Source organism: Lynx rufus, unplaced genomic scaffold (genome assembly GCF_022079265.1).
Source record: "Lynx rufus isolate CCGP_SWC_20201006 ecotype Redwood Valley unplaced genomic scaffold, mLynRuf1.p SCAF_7, whole genome shotgun sequence".
Lineage (NCBI taxonomy): Eukaryota > Metazoa > Chordata > Mammalia > Carnivora > Felidae > Lynx > Lynx rufus.
In genome coordinates, this window is record NW_025814889.1 from 141,584,383 (window position 1) to 141,603,392 (window position 19,010).

The 19,010-nt window shown below is 59.0% G+C and overlaps 1 protein-coding gene across 4 annotated transcripts in view; it reads right to left on the reverse strand.

Annotated features, from left to right (window-relative positions):
• The window catches only part of TUBGCP6 (tubulin gamma complex associated protein 6), a 25,263-nt gene extending 8,340 nt beyond the window's left edge, over positions 1–16,923 (reverse strand). For 2 of the 4 annotated variants that reach the window (XR_006959713.1, XM_047065093.1), the window contains exons 1-10: positions 15,858–16,922; positions 14,186–14,349; positions 7,529–7,739; positions 4,030–4,203; positions 2,907–3,028; positions 2,066–2,123; positions 1,840–1,949; positions 1,594–1,685; positions 1,357–1,496; positions 325–474 (exon numbers count right to left, since the gene is read on the reverse strand). Coding sequence is in view for 3 of the 4 variants with exons in the window: in XM_047065093.1 (XP_046921049.1) it covers positions 325–474; positions 1,357–1,496; positions 1,594–1,685; positions 1,840–1,949; positions 2,066–2,123; positions 2,907–3,028; positions 4,030–4,203; positions 7,529–7,739; positions 14,186–14,349; positions 15,858–16,598 (1,962 nt within the window). In the remaining variant the exon portion in view is untranslated. Of the gene's footprint in view, positions 1–324; positions 475–1,356; positions 1,497–1,593; positions 1,686–1,839; positions 1,950–2,065; positions 2,124–2,906; positions 3,029–4,029; positions 4,204–7,528; positions 7,740–14,185; positions 14,350–15,857 lie in introns of all 4 variants that reach the window. The other 2 variants (XM_047065095.1, XM_047065094.1) reach the window with 1 other exon arrangement.
• Positions 16,924–19,010: the final 2,087 nt, after the last annotated feature.

Here is a 19,010-nt window from a genome sequence, read left to right on the forward strand (position 1 = left end):
GCCAGGCCAGAAAGGGCTCTCCATCAAACCCCTCCCCGGGTACACAAAATACTCAAAAGTTCGGGTCAGTACACCAGCCCCTTCCAAGCAGGGGAGGAGCTCACAGAGGCCACCGAGTACAGGAGCCTTGCTTGGGTCCTGCTGTCCTGCAGTCACTGCTCAGCCAGTCCCAGAGAAGAGAGGACAGAGCCCCTGGCCCGTGCACCTCCCACCCAGATACCCTACCCGGACAGAGAACACGAGGGCCAGCCTCACCATGTCCCACGCCCCTCCCCATCAGCCCAAGGCCCTTAGAGGGAAGGAGGGGCAAGGAAAGGCCTGCACCTTCTCCTCCTTGCTGATGGAGCTATGGCGCGCCACCCTCTCCATGCGCCCCACGTAGATGGCGCAGTCCCTCTCCACCTCCTTCAGCTCCTCCGGGGAGAAAATCACCGAGATCCGAGGGACAGGGACGTCGGACCAGCAGAGGTAGTGCTGCCAAGAGGGAGAACCTGAGGTGAGCCCAGCGACACACAGACCCACAGCCGGCTCCTCCTGTTTCCAGTGACTCGTGGCGACAGCTCGCTTTCTCAGAAACACCTCTTTTGACCAAGGGGCACAGCTCCAGGGCCATCACAGACGGCCTGTGGGGGTCTCTGCCCGGGCCAAGGCTGCCCTGCGGCACAGGCCATCCTGCCTCCCAGGAACAACCCTCTGGAAGCTGTGAAGACTGCAATCCCCTCAGCCTCCCTCACTGGGAGGAGCGTGGGCCGTGGACACGGCACTCACACACCGCGGTCGGCCCAGACGCCACTGCTGGCCGCCCCCGAGGCCTGGCCCTCCCCACGTCCGGGCACTCCATTTTTTCTTGGCCCAGCGCAGGAGGGGCCCCGTTAGCCACAGGCTGAGCCTGGCCCCTCCCCATCCCCATACAGGCAGCCCGCTTGCCTCCCTGCTCAGACAGCAGCAGCACCCCTGGCGCAGGGCCTCAGCCCCACGGACGATGGGGAAGCTGCTGTCCAGGCCTCCCCTTTGGAGGAGGCAACCCTGGCAACCCCTTCTTCCCCACCCTCCCAGCCAGGACACGGCTGCCTGCGGATGTGGCCCAGCCCTGGCCCGCCTGGGGCAGCTCCCTGTGCAGAGGGACAGAGGGAACCCTTGCCCACCGGGGCGGCACCCCCCCCACCCCCGTGCACACAGAGGGAGGAGCCCCCTGCCCCTGAGCCTCTGAATGCCTCGACTTTCCCTCCTGCCTTTGAACAGAGCTGCTGGTGACACTCGGGGGAAACTGAGAGAGCGGTCACCACTAACTAAGGACAGACGGCCAGGTCTCAGGGGACGGGGAGCAAGAGCACAAGAGGGGGTGGGGGGGCTCACCCGGGGGCAGCAGAGCTTCAGCAGGTTGATGGTCTTCCCGCAGACATACACGTCGTGTGCGATGTGCTTTAGGAACACGGGGACACAGTCCTCCACCTCTTTGGAAATGAGCACGTAGCCGTGGGTCCAGTAAAACTTATCTGGATGTGGGACAGGACACACGGCTGGCCACCGTCAGGCACCGGCCCTGAGCCACCTGACGGCAGAGGCCCAGCCCAGCAACCCGCAGCCGCCTACCTCTGAAGCCCAGGTACTCGTGGTTCACCTGGATCATGAACTCGCCGTAAGTATCGCGGAAGAGCCCGCTGTAGACCCAGTCGTGAATGAACCTGCCGGGGCCGGGGGGGCGGTGAGGCGGTGGTCTGCCCGGCGAGCTGCGGTCCCCTCCTCACACCGCCCCCGCCCCCCCCCCCCCCCCGCACCCAGCAGCTGCCCGACGAGAGGCCGCGGTCACAGAGGCACGTGGACAGAGCGGGGCCGCACCTCGTGTAGGGCTCGCAGCTGGTCTGCAGCAGGGACAGCAGCACCGGGTAGTGTTCGTTACTGCAGTTGTCCAGGGCCTCCTGGTACAGGTAGGACAGCAGCCTCACCCCCTGGAGACAGCAGGGGAGGGGGCTCAGCGCACGCCCCACCAAGGGGCCTGCCCTCGGCCGCCTCCCCAGTCCCGGATCCCACAGGGCCACCGCTCAGTTAAGAGTGCACAACTCACGGTCGGGAACTCGGCCCTCGGTCCCCCGCCGCCCACACCACAGAGCTCGGCCAGGTACCTGGACACACGGACGGGCCCGAGTGAGGCCAGGCAAGAGACACACAGGGCCCCTAGGCCCGTGACACCTCGGCAAACGTGTCCCAGGCCCACTTCCGCCGGCCTCCATGCTCCAGCTGGAAGAGCACCTGTACTTCGAGGACCCAGGTTCAGGGTTCCTGCCTGACCCCTCCCTGGACACCCCGTGCATCTCCACCTCCTCGCCAGGCCCGGGGGAGACTCAGAGCTGCCCTGGCTCCACGACCCCTCCCCTACACTTGCAGCACCCCCACTGCCTCGCCCAGGCGGCCACCTCTCTAGCCTGGATGACTGGCGGGACCCCTCCCGGGTCCCTCACCCTCTCTGCCCTGCAGCAGTCTGTGCTCCACATGGCACCCTCCAGGTGCCCCCAGACTCCTGCCTCCCTCACTGCACCCCACCTCCAGCCCTGCTTCCTGGAAGGCTTCCTCTCCCACCGAACCTCCCCCTCAGCACCCCTAGGTCCTTATGTTCCCTTCTCCAGATGGCACCTGCCACTGACACTCTGCCTGGTGCTTGCTAGCTGGCCCCCGAGTGCCAGGAGCCAGGTCTGCAGGAACCCCGTGTGCCCTTCAGGCAGGAGCCCCCAGCCCTAGACAGGGCCTGCCGCGGCGAGCCACCAACGGATACACAGCACGTGGCACCCGGTGACACAGTACCCAGCGCATTCATCTGGGCGAGGGCCGTCCAGACACGGACCGGGAGGGCTGTTCGCAAAGCCAGTCCCCCACCTGCCCCCACGCTCAGCCGCCATGCTGAGGCTCACCTGAGCTGCCGGCCCAGTTTCTTGAAGAGAAAGCCAATGGTGAGGAGGCTCAGGGTGGGTGGAGTGGAGAGAACGCAAGCCCGGTAATACTGTAGGTACCTCCTCAGGCCGCTGGTGAAGGCCTGTTGGGCAAGGAGGCTGGGAGGAGGGCGGCCAGGCCCCTGGACGTGGCCGCCAAGCTCAGAACGTGAAAGGACGGACTGGGTGGGGCTGGGAAAGGCTTGCCTTCCATCCCCCAAGCCTGCAGCTCCATGTTCCAAGGAACAGGCACCTATGGGTCATGCCCAGACACCCCAGCCGCACCAGGAAACCCCACGGGGACGCAGGTGCCAACTCGAGAGGGTTTCTGGCTGCTCAAACCACTAGGGTGGTGGCAGCACACGCGTCCTGGGCCCTGGGCCCTGGCCCTAGCTCAGCAGCCGTCTTCACAGGAGGTCTGCATGGAACGCTCTGGAACAAAAGTCAGTCCACCCACCCGTCACGTCCCACAACCCCCACGCAGTCCCTCCTGTCTTCGTCAGTTTCCTTCTTACTGCCACGGGCCCAGCCTGCGCCGTCTAAAACCCGAGCCTCATCGCATCACCCAATAACACTGCTGCAGGGCCCCACGTGAAGGAACCCGTGCGGCCCGGCCCCCGTGGGCCCCAGCGCTCTGCCTCCTTGGCTCAGCCTCCCTGTTGCTCTTCACTCAGTTCTCCCCAGACGCCCTGCTCCCCTGCTCCGTCTGGACGCCTGCTGTCCCCGGGCAGGGAGGAGCTCTGCCCGGCCTGGAAGCGGCCCGGTCGGCCCCTAGAACTTCGCCTCAAGGGAGGACCTTGTGTCAGTCACTGGGCGACTCCTTGAGGACCGGTGGGGACCAGGCAGCATGTACCCACCCCAAACAGCTCAGGCCCCCCAAATGCTGGCCATACCTCTAGCCCACGGCCCACAGTTAAGTGACAGATGAGCTGAAACATAATCACTGGGGACCCCGTTCCTCAAGAGTCACTACCGGGTTTCAGGCATTACCAAGGGAGGCACGAGGTTTGGTCTCAGTGCTCCGGGGCAGAATCTGTGAGGCTCTCTCCCAGAGTCTGTCATAGCTGTCAGGACGGTCTGACAGCCATGAGACTCAGGCCTGTACCTGGAGCACGAGGCCCTTGCTGCACGAAGAGTCCAGTAGAGGCTGCAGGGAGAACTGGCTCAGGCGTGCGTAGTGTGTCCCACACTCGGCCACCTCTGACAGCAGGCTGCTGATGCTCTCGGGGGACGCTCCCGACACGTGGACCCCCCGCCTCACCATGAAGGTCTGAGCTGGCTGGACAGGGCAGAGCAGAGGAGAGGCTACTGAGGTCGGGCACCACGTCCCCTTGCACCCACGCACCCAGCCACGGCGCTGCCCGGCGTCCCCGGACCGGGTGCCCCAGACCCACACACCAAAAGTAAGAGCTGAAAGCCAAGAGCAGACGGTCAGAAAGCACAGCCCTCTGTCCCACCCGAGTACTGAACACACACAGACACACAACAGCATCCTTCCTCACCGACCACACTGAGAAAGACAGCCGACCGTGGACAAGGGTGTGGGAACACGAGTGACCTCCCACACTCCCCGAGAGGCCCACACAACGTCCTCGGGGGCAGAAGCTTTAAAACAGTGCTTGCCATTCGATCTAACGACTGACTCCGAGGGACGTGTCCCAAGGAAATGATGGATGGTTGCTGCTGAGCTGCGCCCTGCAATGACCGTGAGAGCCACAGAGGCCAGCCCCCCTCAGCACTGGCACCTGGCGGGCAGCGGAAGGGCAACACGCAAGCCGGCGGCCCACACCCGAGTGGAGGCCTCAGGCACTCCCAGCCGAGGCATCATTCCCACCGACCCAGGACCTCCCAGCAGGTTAAGGTAGTAAATGTTCTGTGTATCTTATCACAGTTTAAAGAAAACAATGACAACAAACCACCCTCCCAACTACAGAAAAGCCCAGGACCAGATGATTCTACCAAACAAAGAACTGACACTAACTATTCTCAAACTCTTCCAAAAACTGAAGAGAGGGGAATGCTTCCTAATTCTAGGCAGCCAGTACTACCCTGCTTCCAAAGAAAGATAAAGACAGTACGAGGAGGGAAACTACAGGCCAACATTCCTTGTGAGCAGAAATGCAAACATCTTGGATAAAATACGAACAAATCAAATCCAGCACCATATTAATAGGTGGTTCAACCTATAAAAATCCATCAATTCGGTCTTTGCTGAGGGTCACACTGAGCTGTGAGCTGCTTCAGAGCTGTCTTTGGAAGTCAGCCCCGTGGCAGAAAACATCAAGACCCAAGATCAAGAACTACCAGTCTGCCCCTACCTTTTTAAGTTTATTTATCGGGGGCGGGGCGGGGGGGCGGAATGGAGGGAGACAGAATCTCAAGCAGGCTCCGTGCTGTCAGCACAGAGCCTGATACAGGGATCACACCCAAGAACCGTGAGATCATGACCTGAGCTGAAACCAGGAGTCAGACACTTAACCGACTGAGCCACCCAGGTGGCCCCCCATTCCCCTGACTGCCCTTTTTGACAGCTGCTTTCCCCAACCAGAACCAGACCAGGAACCGTGGGCAGAACTATCTGGATTTCATGACTGCTGGCGGAAGTGATGTCTGTGGTCAGATGGTGACAAGTCTCTCTGTCCCTGTCCCGGGCGTCAGCCCAGGACGATCACTGGGCAGAAGGCATGTTTCCTGGGAAGATTGGAACTGGCACCACCCACCTCTCCTCCATCTACCTCCCAAGGTGGTGAAGGGGCACCTGTGTACGTGGTGACTCCCACCCTGGGATCCTGAATCATGGCTTAAGTAACAACAAATACTCGTTAAAGAAGTGAAGTGAAAAAAAAAAAAAATCAATGCAATAGGCTGCATTAAAAGAAAAAAAAATACGATTATCTCAATTGATATAAAAAAAAGTGTTTGACAAAATCCAACACACTCTCATGACGAACACACTCAGTAAAGTAGGAAATATAGGGAACTTCCTCAACACAATAAAGCCCACGTACGGAAACCCACAGCTGACAGCACACTCAACGATGGCAAGTCTTTTCCCCCAGGACGAGGAGGGAGGCAAGGATGCCTGCTTTCACCACTTCTGTTTTTTTAAATTTTTTTTTTCAACGTTTATTTATTTTTGGGACAGAGAGAGACAGAGCATGAACGGGGGAGGGGCAGAGAGAGGGGGAGACACAAAATCGGAAACAGGCTCCAGGCTCTGAGCCATCAGCCCAGAGCCTGACGCGGGGCTCGAACTCACGGACCGCGAGATCGTGACCTGGCTGAAGTCGGACGCTCAACCGACTGCGCCACCCAGGCGCCCCTCACCACTTCTGTTTAAAATAGCACTGGAAGTCCTAGCCAGAGCAATGAGGCAAGAGAAAGAAATAAAAGGTATCCAAGCTGGAAAGGAAGAAGTTATCTATTTGCAGAGAATAGGATCTTTAAAAAAACTCTTTTAATTAAAAAAAAAAATTCTTTTTTAGTGTTTGTTTCTTTTTGAGAGGGAGAGAGACAGAGTGCAAGTGGGGGCAGGCCAGACAGAGAGGGAGATACAGAACCTGAAGCAGGCTCCAGGCTCTGAGCTGTCAGCACAGAGCCCGTCGCGGGGCTTGAACCCACAAACTGTGAGATCATGACCTGAGCTGAAGTCAGACACTTAGCCAACTGAGCCACCCAGGCACCCCAATGATGGGATCTCATATACAGGGAACCCTAAAGAACTCCAACCCTGACATGCAAAACGCATCAGAACTAATGAACGTATTCAGCAAAGCGGCAGTCTACAAAACCAGTTACTTCTATATACTAGCAATGAAACATCTGGGGTGTCTGGGTGGCTCAGTCGGTTAAACGACTGACTCTTGATTTCGGCTCAGGTCATGACCTCGCGGTGAGTTTGAGCCCTGTGTCAGGCTCTGTGCTGCCAGCATGGAGCCTGCTTGGGATTCTCTCTCCCTCTGTCTCTGTCCCACCCCTGCTCTCCTGCTCCAAGTAAATAAATACACATTAAAAAAAAAAAAAAAGATACAGAAAGGCTGGATACCGCAAGTCTGCAGAATAACGTGTACAAAAGGCTTGATGTTTGTAAATACATCTGTTTACAAGTGCTCGGCAAGAGGCAAAAAGGATGCCCTAGGCCCCGCCCACCAGCCAGGAGCTGCCAAGAGCCCTGGGTAAAGCCAGCGACAAGGTCTCCGAACGGCATGGCCCCCTCCTGCCGGGCAGGTGCTCCTGGAGGCTGAGTCTGCACCTATCTGAGCGCAGGGAAGGCTCAGAGGGCCCCTTGACACTTCTTAAGGCTAGGCAGGGAAATGGGGGGCACACTTCTACTGTTTCACCAATAGTAATAAACGTCTCACTTTTGCTCAGCTTTACAAGGATGTTAATAAAGAAACACTGTTTAGGACTGAAAAGAGAAGACCGTCGCCATGATCTCCGGGCAGGCCACGGAGCCGGCTTCCAGCCGCCCCCAGCACCCAAAGGTTCGCACATGAGGCCGCCTGCTTCCTGCAGGGGCTCCCTTCTACCCCGTAGAGCGCCAGGCGGACGGCAGGCCGTCGACACCATGTTGGTGCGGTCATGGCGCGCCGGCGCTCCCTTACCTGGCAGAGGGAGAATGTGGTAGACACGACCCCGATCAGGACATTCAGTGCGTCTTTCACCAGTTCGCATTCCTTCACCAGGACGGGCTGTGGGGCCTGCAGGAGGCCCCCGCCCAGCACCTGTAGCTCCCCTTGGCGGAGCCTGCAGAACCTGTCGAAGGTGTCCCTTCCCGCCTCGGTGAGGTAGGGCTCCTCCTTGTGGCCGGGGGGGCTGTGGGGGAGACAGAGGAGGGGGCACTGAGCAGGCGAGGCAACACGCGCACCTTAGCCGCACGAACGGAAGGCAGGAGAGAGGGGCACTCGCAACAGTAAGACCAGGTGTGAAATCGAAGCAGCAGCAAACGCCCCCACCCGCCCAGTGCCCAAGGGGCACCCGGAGGCCCTCAGGGTGACAGTCACAAGGTATCTGCATGTTAAGAATAAGCACAATGTAGGGGCGCCTGGGTGGCGCAGTCGGTTAAGCGTCCGACTTCAGCCAGGTCACGATGTCGCGGTCTGGGAGTTCGAGCCCCGCGTCGGGCTCTGGGCTGATGGCTCAGAGCCTGGAGCCTGTTTCCGATTCTGTGTCTCCCTCTCTCTCTGCCCCTCCCCCGTTCATGCTCTGTCTCTCTCTGTCCCAAAAATAAAAATAAACGTTGAAAAAAAAAAAAAAATTAAAAAAAAAAAAAAGAATAAGCACAATGTTCACGGCAGCATTATTCACACCCCAAGTGTCCACGGACAGATGAATGGATTAACAAAACATGGCCTGTCCATAAAATGGGGACCATCCGGACTTGGAAGGGACGCTGTGACAGACGCTACAGCATGGAGGAACCCTGAAGACACCCCGCTAAGTTGCCTGATCCAGGTACAAAACCGTATCCTTAAAATGCTTAGGATGGCAAATTTCACGTCGTGTACACTTTGCCCGCCCTGGGGAAGGAGTGAAAGAGAGCTTGCTGAACGCGCCGGGCGGCCGGCAGGGGGAGCTCGTGGTCCCCACCACTCCGGGTCAGGGACTCCGGGCAGCATCTCCCCGGCAGGAGGTGCGGCCAGGCTTCCCACAGGCTTCCTCCTGGGAGGGTGCAGAGCCCAGAGCAGCTGGAGACAGCGAGAGCCCCCTGCGGGCCCCCGGAACGTGTTATCGAGGCTTCCTTTATCCCGTTCCTCAGAGCAAGTCTCACAAACTTTCAGGACATAACAGGTACGTTGGGCCTCGCAGAGGGCGCCTCTGGGCACCAGCAGCTCTGCCTCCACAGCACGCTTCGCCAGGAACTCACAAACGGTGTCTACACAGCACAGCCATATCGTTCAGAAGCAGCCAAAAAAAACCCAGTATTGCTTTTTAAATATTCCTTTGGAAACTCTCAACCCTTACTGAAAAGCATGAAAGCCTGGTTTTTAAGATCCACCGAGAGTCACTTCTTAATAAAGGGAGCTCAGGGAATACAGACCCTTTTAGAACTCTTCTCATTTTTAATACCTAACCAGCTCTTTTCTCCTCCTCTGCAAAAAAAAAAAAAAGTAATTTTAGGTCTAGCATATCAAAAACATATCAGAAAGAGGATCATTTATTCTTCAAAGACAAAAATCATCTCCTGTGGGGGAAGAGCTCCAAGCTACAGGACATTCCCACATCAGCCACGTGTCTGACCACCAGCACGTTTTGATCCCATCAGGAGGGATATACAAGGTCAGGAACAACACATCTTAGAAGCTGTTAAAATACAAATGCTTTTTAATCGACGACGCACCATAAACGGATTTTCCCCTCGTTCAGCAAGTATCGGGGAGCAGCCAGGTGGACAAGCCCTCAGGGGCCGGCGCTGCAAAAGAAACAAGCACCGACTCGGAACCCAGGGCCAGGGAGGGAACAAGAGGCCCTGGGAGCAGCGAGAAGAGAAAAGGGGAAAGCGTGAGTGGGGCCGGGGGCCGGGAGGACTCCATGGGAGGACTCCACGGGAAGGCCGGCCCTCGCTCCACACCAGGGGCAGCCATCCGGCGTGGCAGACGGAGCAACGAGGTGCCGGCAGTAGCACGAGCTGCGTGGAGGCGAGAGGGAGGGGCAGGAGGAAGCAGAGAGGCCAGTCCTGAGGCGTCCAGATGGGCAGGTGGGGTGTGGCCAGACCACGGACATCAGCCCTCACCTCCCAGGGGAAAGAAAAGCCCGAAGAAAGGAAAAACCTCTCAAGATTCGAAGTCCTTCCAAACGCTCCTCCAGGGAGTCCCTCCGGGCAGGTGTGTGCACGTCTCCCACACCCCCGGCTGCTTCTGCCCCCACCCTTCCAGGGCCGACCCCAGCACCACCGTGGCCACATGCGCCCCCTTTGGGAATTCAGAGCCGAGGGAGAAAAGCGCGTGAAGGAAAACCTACCCCCACGGGGAACTCAGCCCTTAACGTGAAGAAACCGCTCGCCCAGAACGGGTGGCGGCCACAGAGGAATGGCAGAGAAGCCCAGCAGCAGGGAAGGCGGCCCGGTGCCGGAGCTGGTGGCAGGGCGAGGCACAGAGGAGAGGTCCTCCGGGGTCTCAGTGGACAGGTCACGGCCCTAGGGCTGTGGGCGGACAGAGAGCACCGTCCCAGGGCTGTGGGGGGACAGAGGTCACGGTCCTAGGGCTGTGGGGGGACAGAGGTCACGGTCCTAAGGCTGTGGGGGGACAGAGGTCACGGTCCTAGGGCTGTGGGGGGAAAGAGGTCCCGGCCCTAGGACTTTGGAGGGAACAGAGAGCACCATCCTAGGGCTGTGGGGGGACAGAGGTCACGGTCCTAGGGCTGTGGGGGGACAGAGGTCACAGTCCTAGGGCTGTGGGGGGACAGAGGTCCCGGCCCTAGGACTTTGGAGGGAACAGAGAGCACCATCCTAGGGCTGTGGGGGGACAGAGGTCACGGTCCTAGGGCTGTGGGGGGACAGAGGTCACGGTCCTAAGGCTGTGGGGGGACAGAGGTCACGGTCCTAAGGCTGTGGGGGGACAATTGTCACGGTCCTAAGGCTGTGGGGGGACAGAGGTCACGGTCCTAGGGCTGTGGGGGGACAGAGGTCACCGTCCCAGGGCTGTGGGGGGACAGAGGTCACAGTCCTAGGGCTGTGGGGGGACAGAGGTCACAGTCCTAGGGCTGTGGGGGGACAGATGTCACGGTCCTAAGGCTGTGGGGGGGACAGAGGTCACGGGCCTAGGGTTGTGGGGGGACAGATGTCACGGTCCTAGGGCTGTGGAGGGACAGAGGTCACGGGCCTAGGGCTGTGGGGGGACAGAGGTGATGGGCCTAGGGTTGTGGGGGGACAGAGGTCACGGTCCTAGGGCTGTGGGGGGACAGAGGTCACGGTCCTAGGGCTGTGGGGGGACAGACGTCACGGTCCTAGGGCTGTGGGGGGACAGAGGTCACAGTCCTAGGGCAGTGGGGGGACAGATGTCACGGTCCTAAGGCTGTGGGGGGGACAGAGGTCACGGGCCTAGGGTTGTGGGGGGACAGATGTCACGGTCCTAGGGCTGTGGAGGGACAGAGGTCACGGGCCTAGGGCTGTGGGGGGACAGAGGTGATGGGCCTAGGGTTGTGGGGGGACAGAGGTCACGGTCCTAGGGCTGTGGGGGGACAGAGGTCACGGTCCTAGGGCTGTGGGGGGACAGACGTCACGGTCCTAGGGCTGTGGGGGGACAGAGGTCACGGCCCTAGGGTTGTGGGGGGACAGACGTCACAGTGTTAGGGCTGTGGAGGGGACAGACATCACGGTCCTAGGGCTGTGGGGGGACAGAGGTCCCGGTCCTAAGGCTGTGGGGGGACAGAGGTCACGGCCCTAGGGCTTTGGAGGGAACAGACGTCACCATCCTAGGGCTGTGGGGGGACAGAGGTTCCGGTCCTAATGCTGTGGGGGGACAGAGGTCACGGGCCTAGGGCTGTGGGGGGACAGACGTCACAGTGTTAGGGCTGTGGAGGGGACAGACATCACGGTCCTAGGGCTGTGGAGGGGACAGACATCACGGTCCTAGGGCTGTGGAGGGGACAGACATCACGGTCCTAGGGCTGTGGAGGGGACAGACGTCACGGTCCTAGGGCTGTGGGGGCACAGAGGTCACGGCCCTAGGGTTGTGGGGGGACAGACATCACAGTGTTAGGGCTGTGGAGGGGACAGACATCACGGTCCTAGGGCTGTGGAGGGGACAGACATCACAGTGTTAGGGCTGTGGAGGGGACAGACATCACGGTCCTAGGGCTGTGGAGGGGACAGACATCACGGTCCTAGGGCTGTGGAGGGGACAGACGTCACGGTCCTAGGGCTGTGGGGGCACAGAGGTCACGGTCCTAGGGCTGTGGGGGGACAGAGGTCACGGTCCTAGGGCTGTGGGGGGACAGAGGTCACGGTCCTAGGGCTGTGGGGGGACAGAGGTCACGGTCCTAGGGCTGTTGAGGGACAGACGTCACAGTGTTAGGGCTGTGGAGGGGACAGACATCACGGTCCTAGGGCTGTGGGGGGACAGAGGTCACGGTCCTAGGGCTGTGGGGGGACACAGGTCACGGTCCTAGGGCTGTGGGGGGACAGAGGTCACGGTCCTAGGGCTGTGGGGGGACAGACGTCACGGTCCTAGGGCTGTGGGGGGACAGAGGTCACGGCCCTAGGGCTGTGGGGGGACAGAGGTCACGGCCCTAGGGCTGTGGGGGGACAGAGGTCACGGCCCTAGGGCTGTGGGGGGACAGAGGTCACGGCCCTAGGGCTGTGGGGGGACAGAGGTCACGGCCCTAGGGCTGTGGGGGGACAGAGGTCACGGCCCTAGGGCTGTGGGGGGACAGAGGTCACGGCCCTAGGGCTGTGGGGGGACAGAGGTCACGGCCCTAGGGCTGTGGGGGGACAGAGGTCACGGTCCTAGGGCTGTGGGGGGACAGAGGTCACGGTCCTAGGGCTGTGGGGGGACAGAGGTCACGGTCCTAGGGCTGTGGGGGGACAGAGGTCACGGTCCTAGGCTGTGGAGGGGACAGACATCATGGTCCTAGGGCTGTGGAGGGGACAGAGGTCACGGGCCTAGGGTTGTGGGGGGACAGACGTCATGGTCCTAGGGTTGTGGAGGGACAGAGGTCACGGTCCTAAGGCTGTGGGGGGACAGAGGTCACGGTCCTAGAGCTGTGGGGGGACAGAGGTCACGGTCCTAGGGATGTGGGGGGACAGAGGTCACGGTCCTAGGGCTGTGGGGGGACAGAGGTCACGGTCCTAGTGCTGTGGGGGGACAGAGGTCACGGTCCTAGGGCTGTTGGGGGATTGACGGCTCTGCCTCTGGAGGGACAGCACCTTCCCTAGTGCCCACTAGTCTGAACTCAGGGCAGGAAACTAGCAGGTGCCCAGGATCCAAACTGAAACAAGCACCAGAGATTTACCAAATGAGTTTGATCAGAAGACCTCCAGGGTCTTGAGGTCGGGGGGTCAGGGGTCAGCGTTCGGGGGGGTCAGGTTCCCACCAGGACAGGTGAATGTGGGGCCCACAGCTAGCTGAAGCGTGGCCTGAAGGTCTCCCTGGAGAAGCCCCCCATGGTGGGCTGAGAGGACAGACTCCTGTCCTGGGCGCTTGGCCAGTCATCCTCACAGGGAAGACCACTGTGGTCAGCAGCCTCTGGGGGACACCAAGGAGATTAAGGGCATTCAGAACAGGGGCATGGACAGAGTGCTCTCCTAAACGGTGACCTAGAAAAGTAGGATAAATGAGATACCACCAAGCAAATGTTTGCAAAAGAAAGTGCTAGCTTCTTGGCCCAGTCTTGACACACGTGAAGGGTTAGCAGCAACATTTAGACTCGCTCTGCGCGCACAAGACAGGCCTGAAGCCCTAACAGGAGGTTACAGGACAGGAAAGACCACACGACCACTAACACCAGTGGCGCTGAGGGAAGCAGGGCCATCCCTGGAGGAATCTGCCTGCGGAGGGACAGGTGGCTGCCCAGCAGGAGCCACGCCTGAGCACAACCAGCACCTAAGTGCCCATCCGCAAGCCCGCGGCCACCCTCGGGAGACCCTGCCAGAGCCCAGGGCCGCATCAGAAGGCACTCGATGCCCTGCTAGCCCTGACTCTTCCCCTCACTGCTCCCCAAACTGGCAGACTACAGAACTGCGAGCAGATGACATGGGAAAAGAAGGTTCCAGGAGTAACTACTGGGAAATGTGTGTCCTCTGTCCCCATCCTGGGAAGACTCGGGAGAGGTCCTGAGTGCAGAGGCCTCTGGACCAGTCGAACCCAGGGACGGAGATGCTGGCCCCAGTCAAGGCAGCACTGTGTGACCGGAACTTATCAGCCAGACAGCAGCACCGTCAGCCCCAGATGTGAAGACCCGTGCACACGAAGAACGCCCCTCACCGGCACCCTGTGCCTAGGGAGCACCTCTTCCTGACCCTGACCACAGAGGCCGCCAGCCTGCCCTGGACACCTCTGACCGGGAGCCCTCACGGTGAGGACGTAACTCAGCTGCCAACGGACTGTCTGAATTGGAGAAGTCACTGGCACAGGGCAACCTCTGTGGGGCCGGGAGGTCCTTCCCCTCGGCATCTTTCTCACCTCCCGTGACCCGGGCAATTCTATAAAGTAGCCTGACTGAAACTGCCAGGCTCCTAATCCCATTGGAGCCAGGCTACAAAGCCATGCTCACACGTGGGGGGTGGGGGGGGGTGCATTTCACGGTTAAAAGCACACGTTTACCATCCAACTTGTTCCCAGCACCTCCGCTTGCTGGCCTCGTAGGTGAGCACAGCATCCCACAGGTCGATGTCCGGGGTCATGCCTGGTTCAGACTGGGAGTCAGGAGTCAAGTTAGATGCTGACTGGAACCCTTCATCTTCCGACTGATCCACACTCTGAGGAACCTGGAGACCACAGGGAAGAAGGAAACACCACGTATGCCTTTGGGTCTAAATCTCAGCCAAGTGTGATCAGAATTCCAGGGCTTTTCCATACGCTTCCAGTTACTAATTACAAGAAATACCTAGCGGAATATTTCCTCTATTTCTCCCAAGCACGTAGGTACTACACAACATTTTCACTACCACTGAATCATTTAAGGAATTAAACGGATTATCAATTTCCAGGGATGCCAGGGTGGCTCATTCGGTTAAGAATCTGACTTTAGCTCGGGGCGCCTGGGTGGCGCAGTCGGTTAAGCGTCCGACTTCAGCCAGGTCACGATCTCGCGGTCCGGGAGTTCGAGCCCCGCGTCAGGCTCTGGGCTGATGGCTCGGAGCCTGGAGCCTGTTTCCGATTCTGTGTCTCCCTCTCTCTCTGCCCCTCCCCCGTTCATGCTCTGTCTCTCTCTGTCCCAAAAATAAATAAACGTTGAAAAAAAAAATTTTTAAAAAAGAATCTGACTTTAGCTCAGGTCATGGTCTCATGGTTCTGGAGTTTGAGCCCTGCGTCAGGCTCTGTGCTGACAGCATGGAGCCCACTTTGGATCCTCTGTTCCTCCCCTATTCGCGCTCTCTCAAAAATAAATAAACGTTGGAGAGAGACAGAGCATGAGCAGGGGAGGGGCAAAGAGAGAGGGAGACAGAATCCGAAGCAGGCTCCAGGCTCCGAGCTGTCAGCACAGAGCCCAACACGGGGCTCGAACCCACGAACCATGAGATCATGACCTGAGCTGAAGTCGGACGCTTAACTGACTGAGCCACCCAGGTGCCCCCAAAATAAGTAAACATTTAAAAAACAGTATCAATTTCCAATTTGATAAGACATATAAGTGTCAACATAACTTACGATAGAATTTTTCATGACATGCTTCTGATCTGGAAATTCCATTTTGGGGAACCCAGGGGAAAAAAATCACAGTGGACACAAGAAAATGTATGCACGCCAAGATGTTCATGACAGTGAGAATTTCTTGTATCAGGGGAATAACAGTAACGACAGCACATCCACCAGCAACAGAAAGCCACAAAACATAAAGGCCAACAATGATTTATTTAATAACGTAGGACATATCCCACATTGTAGGTGAAAAATACTGCACATGTAGCACAAACCAGTATTTTGTTCCACGTGGCTACTGAGTGCTCCATGTGGCTGGCACAAGGAGGGACTGAACTGGTTACTTTCTTGTAATTAACCTAAGTGTAACTAGCAACTCTGGAGAACAGAGGAAGCGACCTCCCGCCTCACCTCTCAACAGAGGACTCACAGCCTGCTGCTCGGGTCCGCAGGTGGGCAGAGGTGTCCTTGCCCGTGAAGCGGAAGCCCACTCCAGCAGCCCCGCCTCACCACGGCTCAGCCACCAAGTGACCGGGACGGGAGAACTCTCCTACCTTTACCATGACCCAGGGAAGGTCAAAAGAGGCATTTCCAAATGCCCTGGGAGCTGAAGGCAGGACAGCAAACACTCTACCTTAATGGCTAGTCCAGAGAGGTCTGCGCTGTCAGGCATCGGGGGCAGGTCCAGCCGGACATCCATGTCGTATGTGCGGCTGTGCACAAGGGCACCGAAAAGCGAGACCCGGGTGTCTCTCTCAAACCTGTCGCTGCAAGGGTCACCGTATGAGAAGAGCCCAACGGTGGGCAGGCCAGTGCCTGGTGCCGCCTCCATCACCTGAAGCGCTTTCCGGACCATGTCCTGACATAAGTACTCCTCTCTGGAGATCAAAGACTGAACGTCCATCTCAAACACACTCAGGTCGTAGCAGTCGTAGCCGCTGTAGGGCACGTTTCTCCCAACATGCTTGTTGTTAAAGAAGTAGTCCCGCTTGCGCTGCAGAACCTGAGGCGGCCCGCTGCCCGCCAGCCGGACCAGGAGGTCCAAAACAGACGCCACTTCCGTCAGCGGACAACCAGGGGCTGCTTGGAGCTCCTCCACAAGCTCCTCCAAACGGTCAGCCTCGGGGCCGAGACCGCCTGCTCTCAGGTCGAAGGACAGCAGAAGGACCTTGTTCTTCACCGGGAGTTTCGAGACGTCGGCCTGCAACTTGTGAGTCTCCTCTTGAAACAGATTTGTGAAAAGAGCGTTGTAGGCCACCCTCTTGAGGCCCTGCTTGGCCCTCTTGCGGCTCACGCCGCGCTGGCCCAGACGGGCCTTCGCCGCGGGCAGGAGGGCCTCGCACAGGTCGTCGAACAGCTGGGGGACGCTGGCCATGGCCTCGGGGTCGCAGCTCCAGGCCCTGGGGCGGGAAAGCCTCCCAGCCGCGGGAGGCTTAGACGGGGCTGAACGCCAGGCGGCCCCCTAAACCCACACCCAGAGGCTCACAACTTGCACTCCCAGGCTCCTGCGCTCTGCGGGCCCGCCGCCCCCCCCGCCGCCCGCAGCTCGGCAGCGCTCCCGTCCAGCAGCCTTCAACCTTTGGGGGGTCACAGAAGCGTGACAAAGCCCAAGAGCCTGCGCCAGGGCCGGGCACAGGGCACGCGGCCGGCTTCGCACGCCCTGCCGGCGTCCCAGAGGGGCTCACCCAGCTAACCGACCGCGGTTCCAGCTCCCGCCACCGCCGCCCCCCGCGCGGCGTCACTGCCCCGCGACCCCGCAAGCGCGCTGGAGCCGGCGCGCCGGAATTGCGTCATCGGGAGGGGCGGGGCAGACCCGGAGGTCGCGGCGGGCAGGGTACTTCCGGCTGGGAGCCCGGCGGCCTAGGTGGGGGAACTGAGGCCCACCGCGGGCTAAATAAAGGAGGCGGAGTCAGGTTGGGAAGGTGAAAATGAGCCAGGGGGAGGGCTCAGCCCTGCCGGAGGGGAGGCTGGGACGGGAGTGTCCCCCGAACCCCGCTGGGGGCTCCGCATGGGAGGGACTCTGGCCCGCCGCGAGGTTTGCGTCTGGGTGGACACACCCCCCCCCCCCCCCCGCCCTGCGCCCCGCTTCCCTCCAGTGCGCTTTGGCTCAGACCCGCCCAGCTTCCCAGCCCCCGCCCCCCGCGAAGCCCCGTTCCTCTGTGGGCTCACCTGGGGTTTGCCGTAGCCCGCTTGGTCCGGACTGCACTCTCCACTCTTCCCGAAGAAACCCATTTTTGCTGGCAAAATAACTTTCATTTTTAAGGTTAACGTTGCTCGGTGACCTGGAGTCCCGACAGGAAACCCGGCAACTAGCTCGGAGCCGGCGAGCGGACGGGCGAGAACCTGTCCGGTTCGCTGCTGCCAGAGCGCCCGGCTTTGTCGCCCACCCTGGAGCTGGAGGGCGAGTTTGCTCGGCGCTCGGTGTGTGAGTGCCAGGTTACCCTCGGCGTCTGTGTGATGGCCGTGGGTCAGCCTCCTCAGAACTAGAAGGTTCGGGAAGCTGTTTGATGGGGGTATGGAGCCCACGGCTAGGAAGGAATTCCCCAGACTTCTTTGGTGCAAAAAGGTGGCTTTATTAAAGCACGAGGACAGGACCCCTGGGCAGGGGGAGCTGGGCTGGACTGGTCATATACTATGGACTTGTGCGAGGTAAAGGCAACAGAGAGTTTTCCAGAAGGACTTTGATATGCCGAAGAGAACTCCTAAGATACTGGAGACCTCCCTATTGTCGGGCTACGGTTGTTTTCTTCTGGTAAGGCATTAACATTAGGACAGTATGGGGTTCCTGGAGAAATGTTATACTCTGCATTTGTCAACGGGCAGCAGGTAATAAATTCAATGTTATTTACCGTTTCCTTCTTGCCTTTGTTCCCACATCACATGGAGGGGAGGGTAGTGTTGGGGCTCCAGGAAACTGAGTCCACAGTTTTCTGCAGATGAGACTATTGATGAGATTGCCTTTTTCTTGTAATTTACTAAGACATTTGTAAACTTCTGGAGACTCCCAGTTTGACCATTTGTTTTCTGTCCTCTCCTTTGTCCTTGGGCAGCGGGAGTGCCTGAGGAGCGTCACATGTACCCCACCTGGGGGAGGGTTGTGGGGTGTCAGCTTGCCTTCTCCCTCATCATGTTTGCTCTGAAAACCTCCAAGAAATGGGAGCCCAGACATCACACTCCTTTGAGGACATCCTCCCTTCCTGGGACCCCAGCCAGTTGTATGTTTAAAAACTATGGTGACTTCTCGTGCGGTTCTAACCAAACAGACCCACAGAACCAAAAGTAATTTAGAACGTCAGGGGCCATTGTGAGGAACTTTCGATCTCCCCTAACTTACTTTTTTCAAAACCGGACAGCCATGGCTCTAAAATTGTCAAAACGGGCGCCTGGGTGGCTCAGTCGCTTGGGCGTCAGACTTCCGCTCGGGTCATGACCCCGCACTCCGTGAGTTTGAGCCCCACGTGCGGCTCTGTGCTGAGAGCTCGGAACCTGGAGCCTGTTTTGGATTCTGTGTCTCCCTCTTTCTCTCTCCTCCCCTGCTCATGCTCTCTCTCTTCTCAAAGATAGATAAACGTTAAAAAAAATTTTTTTTTTAATTGTCAAAACTGATTAAAAGGGCAGGGGAGCGGGGGCAGGGGCCTGGCTGGATCAGTCAGTACGGCGTGCAATCCTTGATCTCGAGAGTCGTGGGTTCGAGTTCCATGTTGGGCATAGAGATTACTTCAAAATTAAATAAAAAACAACAAAAACTGAATGGGATGCCTACTTTGACTGGAATTTTGAAGCTTCA